The sequence below is a fragment of the Onychostoma macrolepis genome, chromosome 17 (genome assembly GCF_012432095.1).
Source record: "Onychostoma macrolepis isolate SWU-2019 chromosome 17, ASM1243209v1, whole genome shotgun sequence".
NCBI classification, from domain to species: domain Eukaryota; kingdom Metazoa; phylum Chordata; class Actinopteri; order Cypriniformes; family Cyprinidae; genus Onychostoma; species Onychostoma macrolepis.
The window spans coordinates 8,395,701-8,410,484 of record NC_081171.1 but is presented as its reverse complement, the minus strand read 5'-3'; the positions used below and the strand labels follow the sequence as shown (position 1 = coordinate 8,410,484).

General features: G+C 37.7%; 1 protein-coding gene across 4 annotated transcripts; it reads left to right on the top strand.

The window, feature by feature from the left end:
* hmbox1a (homeobox containing 1a) lies at positions 1-13,452 on the top strand. Of its 4 annotated transcripts, none has more exons than XM_058750438.1 (9): positions 1-349; positions 3,868-4,413; positions 7,465-7,550; positions 7,827-7,937; positions 9,203-9,359; positions 9,883-9,965; positions 10,072-10,167; positions 10,412-10,527; positions 11,150-13,452. In XM_058750438.1, exons 2-9 carry the CDS (start codon positions 3,869-3,871, stop codon positions 11,291-11,293), a joined length of 1,338 nt encoding a protein of 445 aa, XP_058606421.1. In that variant the 5' UTR covers positions 1-349; position 3,868; the 3' UTR covers positions 11,294-13,452. The 4 variants fall into 4 exon arrangements, with proteins under 4 accessions (XP_058606421.1, XP_058606420.1, XP_058606423.1 ...); XM_058750437.1 differs by having other exon boundaries at positions 10,406-10,527; XM_058750440.1 differs by having other exon boundaries at positions 10,406-10,492; positions 11,078-11,292.
* The last annotated feature ends 1,332 nt before the right edge of the window (positions 13,453-14,784 follow it).

Sequence of the window (14,784 nt, the reverse complement as noted above, 5' to 3'; positions counted from 1 at the left end):
GGTGAAAAATGATCGAGGATGAAACTGTACCATATTCCACTGGATTTGTAGTCCGGCGCTCGACGAACTCCCATTAAGTGTGACTATCCCGCCCGCTGAGAGGAACTACAACTCCCATGAAACCACCGCAGCGCTTCTGTTAATATCAATATGGCTTCTGTCAGTCAGACAAAGGCGAATCAGTTTTTGCCTTGAAATGAAATCAAATTAGGGAAAGGTAGCGGGAGAGTCGGACATCGTCCTGTTTTGCTGGTTCATGTCTGGCGACGGGGATTAAAGGGACTGAAACACTGTCAGTTGAGTTGAATAAATGCTGTGGTGCACGGAGGCCCCGCACGCGCACAATCAGGTAAGTCTTGAGATGCCAAATTATAAGAAAGGCGTCATTTGTTAAATCTGTCCGGAGACATGAAACATGCATTCACGTGCAAATAACGCTCGGGGGGAATTGAGCTCTGTTCGACCGCTGGTTCGCATGTAAAGTCACATCTGCTCTCGTTCTGTGCTGGGATAGGGGTTTAGAAAAGAAATGCCAGGAACTGTGCAACAACTGACACTATGTTGACATTGGTGAAATGAACTAATAGTTGTGTTGATGCTCATCTCTTTGCGTTTATTATTATGACTGTTAATATTTATGTGTATATTGTATATTTATATATTATTATGTGTTTCAGCTAGGTGCTGACAGCATCCTAGAGCTGTGTTATTTGGGTATAGGGTGTGTTTATATTAGGTTAAGGTGACGTCCGGTGAATATAGGCTTAATAGTTCATGCAAATTATTATTATTATTTTTTTTCAATAGCAGTTATTTTTTAATTAGGGATGGTGGCCCTGTTAAGAAGACCACCTAAATTCAAAGTTGTGCATCTTTTCTTATAGATACTGTATGTTAATAGTTTTTCAATAAAGTGTATGCAATATACGATTAATCCAGTACAAACACGTTATTTTTGTCATAAACTGATCAAATTAAATTGCTTAATTTATTTGCAAATATGATAAATCCATATTGTTTTTCTAATGTAAAATGCATTTGTATCCCGTCATGCTTTTTTATTGTAAATTCTTCACATTGCATTACATTAAATAAAACAATTTAGATGCATTTTTGACTGACCAACCTACTTGACAAACTGCAAAAACTGCTGATGAAGCTAAAATATGGATTATGGTTTAGTATTTTGCACTTTGCAGAATCTATTCAACAATAAAAAAAATAAAAAAGTCAGTCTGGATGTTTTACTATGGTCCCTTCAACCTGTTCTCATCACTTATCTTAAGACAGTTTGCAGTTTCTCTGGCTGAGCATCTTTCTGGATTCTAGCTTTCATTCCCAGTCTCAGTTTCTTATGTGAAAGCTTATGAGACTTCCCTTTTTTGGGCCATATCATTTCATTTTCTGAGAGTGGCCAGTTTGTCTCCACAATGAAAATAATGTAAGCGGGTAAAGTTTCTAAAATAAAAGAATGTGTTTTCTTCCCAAGAATTCAGTTAATGTTTTTATATGAGGAGAAGTGGCTTTTTGCTTAGTAGGCTTATATGAAGCAGGGAATAAGGGTTAACAGTGCACATTATAAGCATTCCTTATAAGCCCTCGTGACAAAAAAGCTTTATGTTTATGGATTGTAATTACAGACAGAGCTTTAAATCTTTGTAGTTTTTTTCTCAAATAGCTTGTATAATATTTTCATTTAATATAATTATTAAAAGTGTTTATTTATAATTTTTTTTTGTTGTTCTACTGCATCTTTGTGAGCTTCATTTAGGCGGCGTCATGTGCTTGTTACAGTTATGACCTTTTAAAATGCAGATTATTGCCTTTAAATGTTAGGAAAATAAATAATTTGAGGACGCATTTGATTTATTATCTCTTAATTTTAAATAAAAACTTCAAGCTTCTTGAATGGCATTAACAGCTTTGATATATGCAGTTTTGTGTGGCCTGAATAAACACTTTGTTTATGTTTCTGTAGAGACCGTAGATGTTCTGTAGATGCTTATCACATTCAGTTTATTTATAGATGTAACTTTAATTGTAGAAGCACAGTGGGCATCAGGTACTTCAGATGACAAGTTCTGGATGGTCTCGATTTTCATTGATCAGTGGGCACGGAGGTCTAATAATTACCAGCTGTCTGTAGAGGAAAATTGATATTTTAAAGCTCACCGTAAGTTACATATGCAACAAATGGGCTGTAAAAATAGTTTAAAATGATGGAGAATAGAAGTAAACAGAGATTTGGGCTTTTTTTTGGATGCCGTGCTGATGAAGAGAAGCAGGGGCATATGGACAAAATCAACTTTGATCTTGAGCTGCTGCAAAACAGATGAGTTTTTGTGCTGCTGCCTCAGTACTGTAGTTTCATAACTATAATCTATAGATGCTTTTATGCTTCCAATGCGTATGTCAGATAAGACTAGGAATATGCAAATAAAAGAAACAATAAACAATGCTAAACTAAAACCCCTCAGAGCATTAAAATTAAATTGCATGCACACCAGTAGCCTTGCATTTAATGCTTGATATAGCAAGATTGCATCTCCCTTGATGATTGTTTTTGTTAAAAGTAGCGATGCATTTTGCATTATCAAACAATTATTTGTGTTACTAGATTCATGTGTGCAGGCCAGTTAACTGGATTGGTTTGTCATCATCAAGTGAGTAGAAGTGGTTGTGCGTGCCTGTGGTTTAACACGTCTACATATGGGCGATTCTGAATTCTTGTGTCACTGTGGTTTATCAGCTAGCATATTGATGTTGATGGTGACACCTTTACATTTGGAATGTTTTTTATTCTCATATTAGAAAGACTGAAAATGTATATGTGGTGCACGCATCCGTGGGACAATGGGGGATTTTTATTTCGTGACTTGTATTGTTCGGTTTCTACCGCTAAAGGCTTGTTCCAAGGTATTGTTTTTTGGGAGATACAAAAAATGGAATACTGAACAAATCCTTAAGAACGCTCCCAGATTTATTGTTGTTTTTGCTGATTTGCTGTATCTGATGCCTCTGGATAATTAAACCTTTTGAAGCTTTTTAAGGGTGCTTGGGTGAGCAGAAATCTTTTTTTATGCATTTTATGCAGCGCAGACACCAGGAGACAGTCGTACTTGCTCATCAGCAGAATTTATTCTTGAAGAACATGTCGCAGGGAGGTTGAAATCTTCATTTTGTTAAAAGGAGCCTCACCGTTTTCTCGTTTACTTGATTGCATTACACTGTGCCATATGGAATGCATATTGCGCTGGCACGAGTTCTGCATTTGCAGCGTCATAAGTTGTAGATTCCTTTTAAAACTCGAAATGAATTGAAATACGGTGTGTTACGGGACAATAATTCGGCAGAAGCACGCGTGTGTGGGCAACAGCCTGGCATTGAGAGAACTATTCTCAGACAAACGCCCGTACGGAGTGATTCATCCTCAGCTTCTTCACTGAAAGTAGGTTGGCCGCCTCGGATGGAATTTTTCTTGGCAGTTTTCCCTAAAGTTAACCTCCTTCCCCCTCCTCACGTGTCCCAGCTTTCTGCTGTTTAAAGTCTATTAAAAATTCTGTGGTAATGCATGCAGTGTCTTTGCCTTGACCTCAGACAGGCTCCGCACTTCTGTTGCAATGATTGGTCGATAAAGGTGCGGTGACTTTGACATTTTCTTGGAAAAATAATGCTTTAGTTAGGGCTCATGCGCATGCGGCCCCTGCTACACCTCCTCCACTGCATTTCTCAGACAAAAACATATTTTTTTTAGTCTAGGCTGTTGTTTTGACTTTTATACACTATGCAGCCATGTGTCGTGTTTTATCAGCATTTCCTCCAACATCAATTCTCTAATGCAGCAGCTCTCTCTCTTTTTCTTGGCAGAATGTCCCATTATACAGATGAGCCTCGTTTTACCATTGAGCAGATCGACTTGCTGCAGCGGCTACGTCGGAGCGGCATGACAAAGCAAGAGATCTTGCACGCTCTGGACACCCTCGAACGGCTGGACCGCGAGCATGTGGAGAAGTTTGGCCACCGGCACGCCCACGGCGGAAACGGGGCAGCCGGCGTCAATCACGGCAATGGCAGCAACGCCACCACCTCTTCCAACTCCTGCACTACCTCCTCTAACAACCTCACAGCCTCTTCTTCGACGACCTCTACGGCCACGCAGACTGGATACCGTGGCAATGGCCTCTCTCCCTCCCCTAGCAACAGCTATGACACCTCCCCGCCCCCGACGGTCCCGACCCCTGTGCCGGTAGTAGCACCTTTGGTCCAAAATGGACGGGACGGCCTCGCCGCTATGCCCAACGGGAAGCTCTCTCCACCCCGCTTCACTGTTAGCAACACCTCCTCGCGGGCCTTTGCGTACGAGCACCCAGATGAGGAAGTGGACATCGATGACAAAGTCGAGGAGCTCATGAGGTAAGTGGTGAAACTCTCGGGATGGGATGGTTTATATTTGATAAAAAAAAATCTGGATGGTTACAATACAAAAACAAAATGAACATTAAGGTTGCAAGCAGCATTGAAAGGGCCCTTGCACCTGGGCTCACCGCTTGGCTGTGTTGCTGTGACTATAACTGAATATGGCCATGGGCATGTGTTCAGGACAGGACTCTTATCAAACATGTGAAGTGTGGGGCAGATCAGACATTGTATGCCTGAATTATAACAACTTCCTATTTCATGGCGAAACATCGAAGTTTGTCAGGCCACCTGACAAACTCAAGATCTTTGCAATTTAACATAAGGGCTTTAGATTGCAATGACTAAATTTGGTGTTGATCTGTTTAAACCTCTAGGAGGAGTTCGTTTAAATACAATGCCTGAAAATGGCAAAAACGGAAAATTCAAAATAACAGACTTCCCGTTGGGTTTCGGACTTCGTACCGGTGGACTTTTTTGTAGGTATTGGTGTGTTATATATGTCTACCGAATTTCGTACATGTATTTGAAACATGGCTCGAGAGGCACTTCGTTGAGATTTTATAGGTGGCACTATTGAGCCATTTTGCCACACCCACTTGTGAAACCAATATCAGATGTAAATTTTCGCCAGTTCCGACGCAAAATTTTGCTGTGTGCAAAGTTTCATTAGTTTTGAGCATGTTTAGGCCCTCAAAAATGCGATTCATTTTGGAGAAGAAGAAACTGAGCAATTCCTATAGGGTCCTTGCACTGTGGTGCTTGGGCCCTAAACAAAGAAGAACATTGTAGTCCACTTCTTGATGAACAATTGTCTTTTTCATTCATATCTGAACTGAAATAAACTGTGTATTTGAATGTTACATCAAAATACTTTGCAAAAACAAAAACAGTGTAACCCAGTTCATAAACAGTTGTCTCTTTGAACGAATATTTTACATGAATCGTTCAAAACAAGTCACAAATGAACTCATCAGCCAAAAATTCATCAATCATTAAAACTGGATCTGACTTGGTCATTAACCTTGTTCATATCTGAACTGAAATAACCTGTGTATTTGGTTGCTGCATCATAATACACTGTAAAAAAAACAACAACAACAAAAATCCCAGTGCAGTCCAATTCATGATCAGTTGACTCTTATGAACAATTCTTTTGCATGAATCATTCAAAATGAGTCACAAATAATTCATGTCAGTCCTTAACACTCAATCTGAGTCACTCATCATATCTGAACTGAAATAAACTGTGTATTTGCAGTTTGTGAAGCTTAAATTAGTGTTATTAATACTGAGTGGTTGTACAACATATACAGTCAGGTCCATAAATATTGGGACATCGACACAATTCTAACATTTTTGGCTCTATACACCACCACAATGGATTTCAAATGAAACGAACAATATGTGCTTTAACTGCAGACTGTCAGCTTTAATTTGAGGGTATTTACAAATCAGGTGAACGGTGTAGGAATTACAACAGTTTGCATATGTGCCTCCCACTTGTTAAGGGACCAAAAGTAATGGGACAGAATAATAAATCATAAATCAAACTTTCACTTTTTAATACTTGGTTGCAAATCCTTTGCAGTCAATTGCAGCCTGAAGTCTGGAACGCATAGACATCACCAGACGCTGGGTTTCATACCTGGTGATGCTCTGCCAGGCCTCTACTGCAACCGTCTTCAGTTCCTGCTTGTTCTTGGATCATTTTCCCTTCAGTTTTGTCTTCAGCAAGTGAAATGCATGCTCAATTGGATTCAGGTCAGGTGATTGACTTGGCCATTGCATAACAGTCCACTTCTTTCCCTTCAAAAACTCTTTGGTTGCTTTTGCAGTATGCTTTGGGTCATTGTCCATCTGCACTGTGAAGCGCCGTCCAATGAGTTCTGAAGCATTTGGCTGAATAAGAGCAGATAATATTGCCCGAAACACTTCAGAATTCATCCTGCTGCTTTTGTCAGCAGTCACATCATCAATAAATACAAGAGAACCAGTTCCACTGGCAGCCATACATGCCCACGCCATGACACTACCACCACGCTTCACTGATGCTTAGGATCATGAGCAGTTCCTTTCCTTCTCCATACTCTTCTCTTCCCATCACTCTGGTACAAGTTGATCTTGGTCTCATCTGTCCATAGGATGTTGTTCCAGAACTGTGAAGGCTTTTTTTTAAACTCTAATCTGGCCTTCCTGTTTTTGAGGCTCACCAATGGTTTACATCTTGTGGTGAACCCTCTGTATTCACTCTGGTGAAGTCTTCTCTTGATTGTTGACTTTGACACACATACACCTACCTCCTGGAGAGTGTTCTTGATCTGGCCAACTGTTGTGAAGGGTGTTTTCTTCACCAGGGAAAGAATTCTTCGGTCATCCACCACAGTTGTTTTCCATGGTCTTCCGGGTCTTTTGGTGTTGCTGAGCTCACCGGTGCGTTCCTTCTTTTTATGAATGTTCCAAACAGTTGTTTTGGCCACGCCTAATGTTTTTGCTATCTCTCTGATAGGTTTGTTTTGTTTTTTCAGCCTAACGATGGCTTGCTTCACTGATAGTGACAGCTCTTTGGATCTCATCTTGACAGTTGACAGCAACAGATTCCAAATGCAAATAGCACACTTGAAATGAAGTCTGGACCTTTTATCTGCTCATTGTAATTGGGATAATGAGGGAATAACACACACCTGGCCATGGAACAGCTGAGAAGCCAATTGTCCCATTACTTTTGGTCCCTTAACAAGTGGGAGGCACATATGCAAACTGTTGTAATTCCTACACCGTTCACCTGATTTGGATGTAAATAGCCTCAAATTAAAGCTGACAGTCTGCAGTTAAAGCACATCTTGTTCGTTTCATTTGAAATCCATTGTGGTGGTGTATAGAGCCAAAAATGTTAGAATTGTGTCGATGTCCCAATATTTATGGACCTGACTGTAGTTAAAGACAAGCATTAGGGACATTTTTGTTGTATTAAACGGTTCTTTAAGAAATGTTACCAAAAATAGTGTTGATGTTTTTTATTTGATGTCTCTCTCTCTGTTGTTGTAGAATGGACAGTGCTATAATTAAAGAAGAGATTAAAGCGTTCTTGGGGAACCGGCGAATATCGCAGGCAGTAGTTGCCCAAGTTACAGGTTAGTTTGCTCTGGCTTTTTGTTTTCCAAAATGAATAACAAATTCATGTGATTTATCCTGTGACTGTGTTATATTTCCCTTGTTATTTTGTATAATAAAAAAGAGAGCATTTAAAGCACACCTTAATATTTTGTTACTTCTAGCATAATGCTGTAAAGAAATGTCAGCTGCATGGCTGCTTTTTATTACAGTTGTGGGATTTGTCATGGCAGGCCTTTCGAGAGGCATGTGCAAGTCAGATTTTGCCCTTATGAGCTGTGTGTTGTTGTCTGCAGGTATCAGTCAGAGCCGGATCTCTCATTGGCTGCTCCAGCAGGGCTCAGACCTCAGTGAGCAGAAGAAAAGAGCCTTCTACCGCTGGTACCAACTAGAGAAAACTACACCTGGTAATACTTGACCCCAGTGTCATTTACCCATGTAGGACGTCCAACAACTTTCTAATGTTTCTATGATTAAATAATTTAACTCTATAACTTTAAACCCAAGACATTTTTGGCTGATAAAAATGTTGTTCCAGGTTGTATCCTACATGTGTAACTTAATTTATTGATTGTGTACGTTCTAATTTCCTGTTTTTACATTTCATACTATCTTTTGCAATGCTCACTTAATTAAAAAAAACAAAAAAAACCCACAAATAATACAGTCTTTATCAAATCTCAAAATGAATATGCATTTTTCATGCTGTACATTCTAATGTTGTGAAGTCCGTTTTAAAATTATCGATTTTATATTTAGGTTATTTATTTACACAAAAGTCCTCTTCAGTTTGCATGTCACTATCTATCATAATATCGAGTAATATCAATACAGCGCTGCTTTGCAAAGTTACAAAACATTGAGGTGATAAAATAGTTCATAATTTGTATATTATTATTGTTTATTTTTTATAGATTCTTTCTATACAACACAATATGACAATTAAAAAAATAAAATCATGAAATCATAGAAATCATAATTGTGTATGAACCAAATTATATTTATATAATCAAGCAGTGAGGCCTTTAAAATTTTAGATTTTACAAGTTGCCGTATGTATGATTTATTTTATTTTGTCATTTGATACTGATACTGTTGTTTTAATTTGCTTTTATATTGAATTTTGAATGTTTAATATTCTTGCGACAGTAAATGCTGCTTAATATAAACTTTAAAAGAAAAGTTCACTCAAAAATGAAAATTCTGTCATTTAATCACCCTCAAGTCATAGTATGGGAAAAAAAATACTATGGAAGTCATAGGCTACTGTCAAAAGTTACCAACATTCTTCAAAATATCTTCTTTTGTGTTTAATAGAAGAAAAAATTACAGGTTTGGAATAACTTGAGTGAGTAAACGATGACAAAATGTTCATTTTTGGGTGAACTATACCTTTTAATATTTGCATGTACACCGCATTAAATGGCACTGACAAATAAGAATAAACTGTCTTTAAGTTTAGAAAACCTCTTGTGCTCGTTCAGTTTCTTCCAGGCTGATCTGAGGGAAGATATCAGACATTCAGTGAATAGATTAGAAGGTCATGAGCGCCGGTTTTCTCATTATCATGTGCTTCCGGACACAGTGAAAAGGCTTTGGTCTCCTCAGAAGCACACGGACTGTTTTCCTTATGACACTTCATCTGAGATGACGTGCCATGTTTGTGTCCCAGGTGCAACACTAGCGATGCGGCCCACCCCGATGGCCCTGGAGGACATTGTGGAGTGGCGTCAGACCCCTCCTCCCATTAGCAGCACCCAGGGCAGCTTCCGTCTGCGGCGAGGCAGCCGCTTCACCTGGAGGAAAGAGTGTCTGGCGGTGATGGAGAGGTGAGAGGATGTGGCAAATTGGTTAATGTTAATTTATACGGCTTGAAGTGTTAAAAATGTATCAATTTACATGAACCTTGATAAATGAATTCTGCAAAAGTTTTGTTCATTACTGGTTCATGATGTATTAACTTAGGAATTTTGAACCTCGTTGTAAAGTGTTCATTTATTTGACTGATTTCTGTTTATTTGAATAATTACTTAATTGACAGATATATATAAGAAGGTGTGCCATTGTTTAATTAAGTATATTAGTGTTTATATTAATAATTAGCTCTTTAAACGACTCTAACGATACTGTACATATAGTTTGCTGTCGTATCTTAACTATTATCAAGAATGGTGAAAATTTGACTGGTATTGATATTGACTACTGAAATGTTGGTATTGTGACAACTGTAAAACAGTCAGCCTAAATCTAGATTGAACAAAGACATAATGCAAGCATATATTTAAAGCTATGAAATGTGTTACAAAAAGGTTATATGCCTTACGTTATGTTTGTCTTATGTTTTCGCACAAGTTATTTCAATGACAACCAGTACCCCGATGAAGCCAAACGAGAGGAAATTGCCAACGCCTGCAATGCAGTTATTCAGAAACCAGGTAGGATGTTTAAACACAAGCTCCATAAAGAAGATGAATGCATGTGTAAATGCCTGTTATCGTGGCCCCAGACGTTATTGATGAGCTCTGCTGTGATTTGATTAAGGGAAGAAGCTTTCAGATCTTGAGAGGGTCACGTCTCTGAAAGTTTACAACTGGTTTGCCAACAGACGGAAGGAAATTAAGAGAAGAGCCAACATAGGTAATGTTGAAGCCCTCTGGGGACAGACAAAGCTCGAATTACATGCAACAATGCATTTTGAATATGGACAATGTAATTATTTCCATTGCGTTGTTATCACCATGCTGCAGCTGTCTCATTCAAAATGTGCATTCATCAGAAATATTGAATTTACAGAAAAATACCTTTCAGAAAACATCATGTTGGGTACATCCTAATGGGCTCAGATATGTTATGGCAAGGTCTGTTTTTTTCTAAGAAGCAGCAATCCTGGAGAGTCATGGGATTGATGTCCAAAGCCCGGGAGGTCATTCCAACAGCGATGAGATCGATGGAAATGACTACGGTGAGCCAGTAGCTGCTGACCAAGTTTTGGGAATGGTAAGAGACTTTAAAAATAAAATAAATAATTAACCATTCCTACGTATTTTTGCAAGGATGGCCCATATTTTAATTTTAAAAATGATAATGATAATAATTTGATTTTAGAATTTAATTAATTTTACATTATATATAATAATATTATATTTGTTACATTTTTTTATTTATTTATTTCATTGGCCAATACCAATTAAATAATAATTACTCTCTATTGTTATTTTATTTTATATTTATACCAGTTAGCTAATAATTATTGTCATGTTATGGCTGATGATCACTATATGGCTGATATTGAAATTAAATGCTATTTTGTAAATAAAATAAATCATTTTAAATGCTGCATATGAATTTAGGAATGACAGCAGAGGTCAGTCTAAATTTAAAAATGGGGAAAATGAAAATGCACAATTAAATATCCAATACCAGCAATGATATAAATCCAATAAATACATTTAAAAAAACAGCCAAAATTCTGAAATGGTACCAATATATACAGTACCATCAGTTATTTGAACTATTTCATGCTCTTTTGTCTTTTAATGACACAAAGTCATTCAAACAGGTTTGCAGAGGCAAAAGCAGAGGGCTTCAGACCAATCTCTGGTTCTCTACTTCCTTATAGGATGACAACACCGGCCCAAACGAACACCAGGACCCCATAGCTTTGGCAGTGGAGATGGCCGCTGTCAATCACAGCATCCTGGCACTGGCGAGGCAGGGCGGACCCACCAGTGACATCAAGACAGAGGTGCTGGACGATGAGTGAGAATCCTCCCTTCGACGTGGAGCGCGGAGGGAAGCCGAAGGAGAAATGTGGGGTTAAGAAAACAAAGCCAAACAGTTTGTGCGTGAACTGTTATTATGAGGAATATGGCCAGGTCGTTGATGACCAAAGTGAATGCGGAGGTTATAAAGACTGTTAACCCAACATTCCCCCCTTCCTCCTTCCTCCTCCCTCCTACATGTGACGCCTCAATAGTCTTTTCATTCAAACCGTTCTCCTACATGCAGCGGGTTGGGGAGGCGCTGCGATTAAACTGTTGACGAAACACGTTCACTAAAAACTTCATGCGACATATCACCCTGCCATCTCACACTTGGATAGTGAATTTCGCCTCTCAGTTTTCCTTCTTTCAGGAAGTCTTCTTTGCAGGATATAAGAGGTCAGTATCATACTAAATGTTCACTGCCTCAGTCTCTCCAGGGAAAGTGTGTTGGGAAGCAAATTCTCTCTCACTTCTTAACTTATTTCTTTATGTACGTGCAGTCCAGCGTTGCTGAAATTGCGTTTAAACAGTTGTCACCAGGGTCTAAAGTTAACACTCGCCTACCACCAAATGTGTACCTGCGACTTTGCCAAGTCTGCTTTGGCAAGCATTAACAGACTAGAAAATCAAAAAAAAATAAAAATAAATACTGAGTAGTTGCTAAGTCTTACTGAGAAGTGCAAAATAGTTTGGTGATTCGAAATTGACTAGTTTATTGATTAGTCTTGAACGTTTCTTTTTGGGAGTCTACATAAATGTGTTTTTGCATTCAAAAACAGCTCTTAAGGCATGGTTTTAAAAACGTTTTAAAATGTTATGTTTAAATAACATTATTTTAAAAGTTATTTTTACTTCATATCTTGTCTTAAAAATGTCTGAGACACTAAAAAAACATTGCCATACTAGGGGTGGGTGATATGACCAAAATCAATCGGTAACAATATATATCACAATATTGTTATTTTTGTCTTTATTGCCTTTATGATATCGAATGTTTTTTGATACCATTGAAATTTCATCATTCTTGTCACCAGTGTCAATATCACAAAAAACTAATACTAGCCAAGAAGAAAAAAAAATTCAAGTAAACAGTCAGCGATATAATAAGTATAAGAAACTAATTACAAGCAATAGGACAAAAAAAAAAAATACAACGGAACAAATAAATAAGAAATGTTACATACATTGTATAAGTAATCAAAATGTATAAAAACACTGCACATTCTTCATTGTGCAAATTAAATATATATTTCTTCTTATTAAAGTTACAAAAGTCAAAAGCAGTGAGAGATTTTCTCTTTTGTTGTTTGATAATATGAATGACAGTCTCACTTTAAGAGCTACCCAGATTTCACATGTGATTTCTTTCTTAGCTGTTTGCTTTCACTTAAGACCTAAATTACTGTGTTTATGAGGATATTTGCAAAGATGGGCATTTTGACATACAAGTGTATATTTAACCGTTCAAGGTCTATAAAGCGTCAAAAATAACTCCATTCAATATTCCTGCTCTCTCTCTGACAGCGCTCAAAAACAGTCTCTCAGACATTGCGCGCATATAGCCAAACGAGTGGTCTTTCGCTGCTGATTGCATTTCAACAGCTTGACATCACTTGTTTTTAAACCGCAATACTTAAAAATGCGTGCAAACGATACGTTTTCATGACCACGTAGCACAGCAACACCACGAGAGCGTTTAACTGCAATAGAGACGATAGTCCAAAATCTCTACCCATTGACAAATTTCTACCGATATATCTACCCACCCCCACCCCCTTATGCGATATACAGTGCAACAGCTAAAGACGTGTTTCTGAATGTGTATAGCTGTAGTGACGTGTTTAAACAAGGTGAATTTAAAGACACAACTCCTGGATGAGTTTCACAATGCAAAATATATTATAGCTAATGTGTAGCATGTTAATTAAAGCATCACCACTAAAATATCTAAACTAAAAGCAGCAAAAAATGGAAACGTAAATTGAATAATTGGTTGTTGAATGATTAATTGTAACTCATAACTAAACATATTACACTGTAAAAAGTGATGTTGACTTGACTTAAAAAAAAAATCGAGGAAACCCGTTGCCTTAATTTTTAAGTAAATAATCATTAAAAAAAATAAGTTAAGTGAATTGTCAAGTTCACTTAACTTTTTATTATTATTATTATTATTATTATTATTATTATTATTATTATTATTATTATTATTATTATTTACTTAATTTTAATTTTTTAAGTTAAGTCAACTTATCAATTTTTACAGTGTACATGTCTTATATGTATTAAAAATGTATTCACCTTTAGGCCATCCAATATGTAGATGAGTTTGTTTCTTCATCAGAACAGATTTGGGGAAATTTAGCATTACGTCACTTGCTCACCAATAGATCCTCTGCAGTGAATGGGTGCCGTCAGAATGAGAGTCCAAACAGCTGATAAAAACATCACTATAATCCACACACATCCGGTCCATCAATTATCAATTAATGTTATTTTAACTGTGTTACATTTCTCCAAATCTGTTCCAATGACGACACAAACATATCTACATCTTAAATACATTTTTGGCAAAAAAAAGTGTGGCATTCTGTGTCACTAATCAATGGTATCTGTTGCGACTCACCCGTTTGTCGCTAATAGGCAGGAAAACATCCAAATTTAGTTGCCACTGTGACAAGAATAGATTAAGTAAAACAAAATACAGTTTTATGACCAGTATGAAATATTTGTAGTTGTAAAATTGGCAAAACGTTAATTGTGGACCCTGGTTGTCAGCGTAAAAGTTGCATAGGACTGTTTTTGCAGTACCGTAGCCGGCCTGCTGGCTTCAGCAATTACGTATTGCACTTTTAATTACTAGCGGCAGCTTATTTATGTTCCTGCCGCTACACAACTGTGCATCTCTGCAGGGAGGCGTCGAAGGCTGTCTGGAAACTGAAGCCTGCTCGTGAAGATTGTGCCATTTATATTTCAGCATTAGCAGACTAGAAATTCAGTCGGGCTCTTCTGCAGGCCTCTCTAAAAGCAATCAGACAACAGCCGTTTATTTGAACGTATATAACCTCAAAGTGTTCTACTCAGCCAATAACTGTGCAAACGTTTCAGCAGCACGCGGCTGGAAAATGTTGTAGCATTGGGAATTTCTTTGTCTCAGCGAACGGGAAAACACTTGACAATCAGGGTGATGACGTTCCAGTACAAAAAAACCTGTTGGTGTTTGCCCACGTGTCCAAATATGGGGTTTTCTCTGGAAAGTAATGATAGCTAAAGTCCCTTCCATGGGGATTAATAACCGTTATTTCCGAAATTAAAGTGGATTTAACCACTCTAATAAATATCCCATCCCATGTAATTGCTTGTTTGTTTTTTGTTGAATAATCATAAAATGTCACTTTAAGGGGGAGGGTTATGGTGCTTTGGGTTCTTTACCCCAACCTACATATATATGTTTTTTTTTTCATTTATCTGGTACTGTTTCAAAGAAAGA